Source organism: Benincasa hispida, chromosome 7 (assembly GCF_009727055.1).
Source record: "Benincasa hispida cultivar B227 chromosome 7, ASM972705v1, whole genome shotgun sequence".
Taxonomy (NCBI): domain Eukaryota; kingdom Viridiplantae; phylum Streptophyta; class Magnoliopsida; order Cucurbitales; family Cucurbitaceae; genus Benincasa; species Benincasa hispida.
In genome coordinates, this window is record NC_052355.1 from 25,944,182 (window position 1) to 25,952,139 (window position 7,958).

At 31.5% G+C, this 7,958-nt stretch overlaps 2 protein-coding genes across 2 annotated transcripts; one reads left to right on the forward strand and one right to left on the reverse strand.

Moving 5' to 3' along the window:
* The first annotated feature begins 1,955 nt into the window (after positions 1-1,955).
* Positions 1,956-3,809, forward strand: LOC120081737 (7-deoxyloganetic acid glucosyltransferase-like). Its single transcript, XM_039036839.1, has 2 exons — positions 1,956-2,673; positions 2,751-3,809. The coding sequence occupies exons 1-2, from the start codon at positions 2,178-2,180 to the stop codon at positions 3,704-3,706; spliced, it is 1,452 nt and encodes a 483-aa protein (XP_038892767.1). The 5' UTR covers positions 1,956-2,177; the 3' UTR covers positions 3,707-3,809.
* Positions 3,810-3,821: 12 nt separating this feature from the next.
* Positions 3,822-4,680, reverse strand: LOC120081738 (17.8 kDa class I heat shock protein-like). The gene has a single exon (XM_039036840.1). The coding sequence runs from the start codon at positions 4,426-4,428 to the stop codon at positions 3,949-3,951; it is 480 nt and encodes a 159-aa protein (XP_038892768.1). The 5' UTR covers positions 4,429-4,680; the 3' UTR covers positions 3,822-3,948.
* Between the last annotated feature and the right edge of the window lie 3,278 nt (positions 4,681-7,958).

Here is a 7,958-nt window from a genome sequence, read left to right on the forward strand (position 1 = left end):
ACACATATCGTGTAATAGCTAAATTATGCATCAAACCCCACACATATACCTTGTAATGGTTAACTTATTAAATTCATGCAAAAGCAAATACTATGTACAAAGCAATCATCAACTTAACCTCACAAATGCTCTATATTCTATTATTTAAAGTACATCTAATTTAATAAATATTTGATTTTTTAAAATTAAGCTTATAAATACTAATTTATATTTATATATTTTTTCGTTCTTATCCACCATCTACTAATGGTTTCAACAGTAAACTAAGTTTTAAAAACTAAAAAGTATTCTCAGCTTCATATTCCATCATATTTTGGACTTTTCTAATGTTTTTTTTAAAAAATTAAAATTACAGATATTTTATTTACCCATGGTTTTTTTCTGCTTTATCACTAACTGCTTGAGTATGTTTTCAAAAACGTTTTTTATAACTAAAAAATTAGGGGTCATTTGATAACTAAAATGGTTTTTGGTTTTTAGTTTTTTTTAGAAAATAGGAATATTGCTATCAATTTGAGTTGTATGTTTTTTCAATTTGAAAAAGGTTTTTTAAAATGTTAAGAAATTCACCCTTTTATATGAAATTGAATGGTTAATAATGTGGAAAATATTCTTCTGTTACACTTCATTATCACATCAATTCTCATTTTTTTATTTAATAAAAAATCAATTTTTTTAAGGCAATTTAAAAGTTCAAAGTTAAAAGATTTGGAAGATATGAATAAAATTATTATTTTTTTAAATGACACTGTGGGCTTTTTGTCCGGTAATCACAAGTTAATTAATTAATTAACTAATTAATATTTGGATGATAATAAATTTGTTTTTATTCACTTAACAATTTTAGTAATTTAAAAAGACCATTGTATAATGCTTTGAATAACAAATCTAAAGCAATTTAAATAACTCAAATCAGAGCTTAAACGAAGAAGTAATAGTCAAAATAAAAATCAATAAAAATCATTACTTAGTGATGACATGGCAATTGACATGATGAAGTCAACAATCAGACGATTGACATGACACTTGATACGGAGGTGGCCAACGGTCAACACGATCACATGGTAGATGAGGACAATTTTCTAATGGTCAAAAGTGGCGAATAATGATCCAATAAGATTGCAACATGTGATAATTTAATAATAAGATAATAAAACAAATTTAAGAATAATTAAGAGGTCTGCACGTGATTTTCAAAGAAATGTGTTTTGTGTAGTTGAACTTGTGTTGATATAAATTTGATGCATATATAATTTGCGATTTTCTTTTTGCTCTTTTTAAAAAATTATAATATGCAATTTTTTAGAAAAAAATCTATTCATTACTTTCTTCAATCTACCGATTCTGTTTCTTATTCTTCTTTAATCGATTCCTTCAATTATTCTTCATGTCTTTGTTGGCTCAATCCGGATTTTTTTAAAGAAATAAGAAGAGTGGGAGGATTTCTAGCTATAGAAAAAAAGTACTGAGAAGGAGGATACAAGGAGAGAGAGAGAAAATTTCTAACCATAAAAAGCGAATTGAGAATGAAGATAGAAGGAGCAAGAGCAAAAAATAAGGAACGAGGACTAAGAAAATTTCTAACCACGTAAAAATGAACTATAGAGAGCATATTGAGAAGGAGGATACAAGAAGCGAGGAGCGAGGAAATATATGGACGTGTGTGGGTGTGTATGCATGTTAGGGTAAAAATCTTGACGCATCTTAGGTTAAAAATAGTAATTTCATGTGTTGGTGATGCAAGTATAAGACCAAAATTCATTATTTTTAAACCTTGGACTAATATACATTTGAACCCTCTATAGAAAACTCCTATCAAAAGGATTACTTTTACAAGATTGAAATGAATCAAAGTTAAGGATATAAAGACTAAAATAAATGGATAAGAGGAGAAGGATTGAAAATACAAAAACCTAAATATGAGGTTTAAAACTGGTAAAAAACCAACAATCGATTGCACAAAATGGTTCAGGTATCGAATGTATGAAGTTCAAATTACACCCTTTGTTAAAGTTCATAAATTTCAAATGATGAAATTGAAAGTGCTTTAAATTGATCGACCAAAATTTGCAGTAAAAATTCAAAGTTCTCCATTTTTTTCAAAACCCAAAAGTGGTATATGAACTTTAAAAATTGAGTTGATAGAGAGAGAGAGCGCAGTGAACTGTAGAAAAACAATGGAGAACGAAAAACCAGAGCATCATGTTCTGATCTTCCCCTTTCCAGCTCAAGGCCATGTCAACTCCATGCTCAAACTCGCCGAGCTTCTTTCCCTCTCCGGCCTCCGTATCACCTTCCTCAACATCCATCGAATTCACCACAAACTCATTCTCCACACAGACATCCAATTTCGTTTCTCTCGTTTTCCCAATTTCCAATTCCAAACCATCACGGACGGCCTTTCGGCCGATAATCGCCCCATCGGCAAGTTCTCTGACTTGATCAACCGTTTGAAATCCGTCACCAAGCCACTCCTCATGCAGATGCTCGTCTCGGGTCAATTGGGTCCGACTCCCACTTGCATAATTCTTGATGGGCTTTTCAATTTCATCATAGATGTTGACGCTGAACCTAAGATTCCTGTTTTCAGTTTCCGGACTATCAGTGCTTGTTCTTTCTGGGCTTATTCATTCGTTCCCAAACTTATTGAAGATGGTCAGCTTCCGATCAAAGGTAATCAACGATCTATTTGCAATTTCCCCCAATTTGTTTGGTGGTGAGGGAATTGATTGATCTATGTTCCAATTCAGGGGAAGAAGACATGGATAGAATCGTCGACGGTATGGCTGGGATGGAAAATATTCTTCGATGCAGAGATCTCCCTAGTTTCTGCCGATTGGAAGACCCATTTGATCCAACTCTTCAATACAGCGTCACGCAAACCAGAAAAAGCTTTAAAGCCCACGCTCTGATATTCAACACATTTGAGGACTTGGAAGGCTCTGTTCTGTCACATCTTCGAAGGCGATGCTCAAATGTCTACGCGATCGGACCTCTCCACGCACACCTGAAATCCAGGCTTTCCGGTGAAGAATCTCCGCCGGCATTAGAGTCCTATAACAGCCTTTGGGAGGTTGATCGGAGCTGCTTGACGTGGCTTGACGCTCAGCCTTCGAAATCTGTCATCTACGTTAGCTTTGGTAGCGTTGTGGTTATGGGGGATGACCAATTTCGGGAGTTTTGGCATGGATTGGTGGATAGTGGTAAGCGGTTTCTGTGGCTTGTGCGGTCCAATTTGGTGGCCGGAAAAGATGGGGAAAATGAGGTTCCGACGGAGTTGGAGGAAGGAACGAAGGAAAGAGGGTGTATGGTGGGTTGGGCGCCGCAAGTGGAAGTGTTGGCTCATGAAGCCATTGGAGGGTTTTTGACTCACAGTGGATGGAATTCGACATTAGAGGGAATGGTCGCCGGCGTGCCGATGATCTGTTGGCCTCAATTTGCGGATCAGCAGACGAACAGCCGATATGTGAGTGAAGTTTGGAGAATTGGGTTGGATATGAAGGACGTTTGCGACAGAGAAACAGTGGCGAAGATGGTGAACGATGTGATGGAAAATAGAAGAAATGAATTGATGGGTTCTGTTATTGAGACTGCAAAATTGGCTATGACAAGTGTGGAAGAAGGTGGATCGTCCTACTGTGATTTGGAGCGGATGATTGACGATATTCAATTGCTTTGCCAACGGCAGAGAGAAGCCATTGATTAAACATTTCATTTCTCTGTATGTTTTAAGCTATGTAATATATTGTGCGCAGTTGATAGTTGGATATGCAAACATAATTAATAAAGGAAGTCATACGCTTTCACTACATTAGTAGAAGAAAATGGAAACCCAACCAAAGTGGGATTTGTAGAAACATTCAACAAAAACTTAAAACCATAGGAGATTTACAGAACATTATTACAGGGTAGACAGACACAGAGAAGAACAGAGGTTAACAGAAAACTTTAACCAGAGATTTCAATGGATTTGATGTCAGGCTTCTTCTGTTCCACTTTTGGTACTGTCACAGTGAGAAGTCCATTCTCCATACTGGCTTTCACCTCTTCAACTTTAGCATTTTCAGGCAGCCTAAATCTCCTCATGAACTTCCCACTGCTTCGTTCAATTCTATGCCATTTATCGTTCTTCTCTTCCTGTTCTTTGCTTCTCTCTCCACTGATCTGCAAAACTCTGCCTTCTTCAACCTCAACTTTGACTTCCTGTTTGTTGATTCCAGGGAGATCGGCAGTGAAGATGTGGGCATGTGGGGTTTCCTTCCAGTCGATGCGAGTGTTGGCAAAAGCAGAGGTTTCACGAGCAGAGGAAGGAACATTAGCCAACGAATTTGAGAATGAAAATCCATCGAATGGATCCCAAACGTCTAATGAAAAGGGGTCGAAGATGTTGCTCTTGCGACCACCGAAAAAGCTTGGAATCAGTGACATGGTGTTCTTGATTCTTGAAAGCTTGTGAAAAGAGTGCAACAATGTGGATCGTGAAATGAAATTTGTTTGTTGTTTGCTTTGCTGCTGATGGTGAAGAATCACACTGAAGGTGGTTTAAATAGAACGGTAGAGAGAATTAGATATTTCGCCACTTTTCTGGTGTTTTCGTTCCTTTTTATCAGAAGTTGGTGGAAGAGTGAGAACTTGTAGAAACTTCCATATTGTTCTCTAACCCTCTGGACCATGGAATTTCAAATTCCCATTTTTGTCCTTAAAAACTCAATTTCTTTTTTTCTCGAGTTAATTAGGTTTATAGGATTAATTTTTATTTTAATTAGGTAAAAAGGATACTTTTAAACTTAGTTAGGTAAATGGGGTTATTTTTTTTGTCCTCATCCGAATGTATCTCTTGATTTTGAAATATTATATTATTTTTTTCAATTCATTAAAAAAAAATGTCTAAATGCATCTGTTCAATAGATACATTAGGTGGGTTAGAAAAAGTAGAGTTGTCAAGTCGGTCTTTATATTTTTAAGTCCACCTTCATATTATTAATTTGTTTCAGTGCAATATTTTATTTAGTAAGTTTATATATTTTTGTTATTTAACAAAAAAAATTAAGTTTTTAATAATCTTTACTGATTTTTTTAATGTTTATTTTGTTTACAGTGGATATTATATTAAAGAAAAGTTCTACAAACCATCATTCAAAGTTTTTTATTTTCTTGGTGAAGTACAATATTTTTCTTTTAATAAGTTGATATATTTTTTTTTGTAGTGGGTTAATTTCTTTTGTATTGATTCTCATAATTTTTTTTATATTGGTTTAATTTCATAGTTTTCATAAGGAAGAATTACATGTGATTGGCATTGTGTTAAATATGTTCGGGTTAACTATTAAAAATAGGTTATTAGACTTCTAAATGATTCTAGATTTTTTAAAATATTCACTAAGTCAATGACCTAATAAATTCAAAATCAAATGTACTAACGAGTTAATTAGAAAAATAAGGTACTTTATAAAGATAATTAGATAAAAAGACACTTTTAAAACTATTTAGATAAATAGGGCATTATTTTTGTCCATATTGAAATACTTAGCTTTGAAAGACACATTCAACAAAATTTTACATTTTAAATCATTAATAATTTCTTTTTCTCTTATTTTTTAGCATCATACGTAAGAGAAAAAAAAATTTTAAAAAAATTCACATTTTCCATATCTTTTAGCATCACATATAAACTGAGATATTTTTTTACAAGAAAAAAAAATCGCATTTTCTCTTTACTTTTAGTAAAAATAAACTAATTCAAATTTTTAAAAATTAAAATTTATCTTTAATTCACGTTTAAAGAAAAAATCTAATGTTATCTAAAAATCTATCTTTCACATTAAATACCTATCTATATCTGTTACACGTAAAAAAAAAAAAAAAAAAAAAAGGTTTGCAATTAGAAGCATAATCAAACATCTTTTTTCATTTTGCCAAAATTTTAAAATTTATTAGTAGTTTTAAATATAAAATTAAGAATATGTTCCTAATGGAAAAAATGATGATATTACTTTATTTTGTGGAGAAAACAAAAAAAAAAACTAAAACCAATGATATACCTTTTTTATAAAAAGAATTAAAGAATGAAAATGAAATCTAAAGAGAGGTATTTAAATAAGAATATAAAGTTAATAGTGGTATTGGTGTATATTTTTATGTTAAATTTTTTTTAATAATGTATATTATTTCTTTATTTTATAGTAGATTAACTGGAGAAACATTGACATTTTATTTTATAGTGGATTAATTGAAGAATTTATTTTATAGTGGATTAATTGGAGAATTTATTTTATAGTCGGTTAGTTAGACGTTTTATTTCTCAAATGAAACAAAAATGTAAAATGTCCATAATTTTGTACTGATTTTTTTTTTATTTTGTTTACAGTGGCTTTTATTTATGAGAAAAACTCTACAATCAAGTCATTCAAAGGTTATGTATATAGTTAATTACTATTATTTGGAATGATGTATTGATTATTGAATATTGAACGTTAATGTTAGTATTATTGTTGTTATTGTTATGTTTACCATTTATCTAGTCAATTTATTTTGGATTATTCACCTTAATATTGTAAACTTTATGATGATTAAAAAACAAAGATTCATGTCAATATAAAAGAATATTTATCATTGATTTATGATCAAATGATGATGCATGTCTTTAGTAACAATATTTATCATGATTTTGTACCCATTTTTTATTATTATTTTGTTTGAAGGTGGATATTATTTTAAAAAACATTCCTTTATTGTTTTAAAAAAACATTCCTTTGTAAAAATAGGAATAACACATACTTATTTATCATGATTTTGTTCTCATTTTTTAATTATTATTTTGTGTGAAGTTAGATATTATTTTTAAAAAAAACATTCCTTTTATAAAAAAGGAATAACTCATACTTATTTATCATGATTTTGTACCTATTTGTTTATTATGGTTTTGTACCTATTTTTTATATTATTACTTTCCATTTTCAACCCATTGTTTGAAACGAATACAACCAAAAAATTAAATATTTTTTTTAATATAGTTGGCCTAATTAAACAAAAGAAATGAAAACTTATTAAATGTTTTAAATGGTCAAATTAAAATTTCATTTTGAGTGTAATTTTTTTTAATATAGTTGGCCTAATATATACTTACATATATTATGATAAATATCAAATTGCATTGAGCAAACTACAATGGACATTGTTGAATTTTGCCAAGCGGGATAGAATATGATAGTCAACCATCTCTTCGTATAAACATGCATCGTCAAGTTGACTTCAACACATTAATCGATGGATTATGTGATGCATTATCAATAAATAGAGATGGGGGTAGAGGTAATATTTAGATATGGTAGTTATGTAGCGGGATCTATTTTCTATATCTCTATCTCATTACGAAGTGAAGCTGATATACAGTTCATGATGAGCAACGCTCCATACCCTCAAAATAGAGTTGAACTGTATATATCCCCAACCCAGTGTCCCAAGTCCAACCTCAACGAGAAAAGAAGTTGAAACTACTATTGAGTTGGAAAGTCATAATGTGGAGGATGAGCATTGTGATCCAACTATTGCCACAAACGACGAAGAAGTTGAAATAGACGATGATGATATCAATTTAAATCAACTACCTGGTCAATTTTATGGCATCCATGAAGTCCCTGAAACTTTTACTGAGATAAACCTGAATGACATGAACATTGTACTCGATTTGACAACGGAGGAAGAAAGTAATATGGGGTATGATTCATTGTTTAAGGGGATGATATTCAATTCCAAATTGGATTTAAGAAATGTAGTGAAAAGCTATTCCATCATTCAACATCAAAATTTTGAAGTCATTAAGTCGAAGAAAACAATATGGGATGTTAGGTGTAAAAGATATGGCAATGGGTGCACGTGGAGACTTCGCACTGTCTGCCATAAAAAACACGGTAAATTTGAAATTACCTAGTATAATAGCCCTTATTCCTGTGTGTGTG

Excerpts from the sequence above, each read along its gene's own strand:
- LOC120081737 (XM_039036839.1), top strand. The coding sequence starts at position 2,178 with ATGGAGAACGAAAAACCAGAGCATCATGTTCTGATCTTCCCCTTTCCA. Across the intron at positions 2,674-2,750 it reads TGGTCAGCTTCCGATCAAAG|GGGAAGAAGACATGGATAGA; the intron begins GTAATCAACGAT and ends GTTCCAATTCAG.
- LOC120081738 (XM_039036840.1), bottom strand. The coding sequence starts at position 4,428 with ATGTCACTGATTCCAAGCTTTTTCGGTGGTCGCAAGAGCAACATCTTC.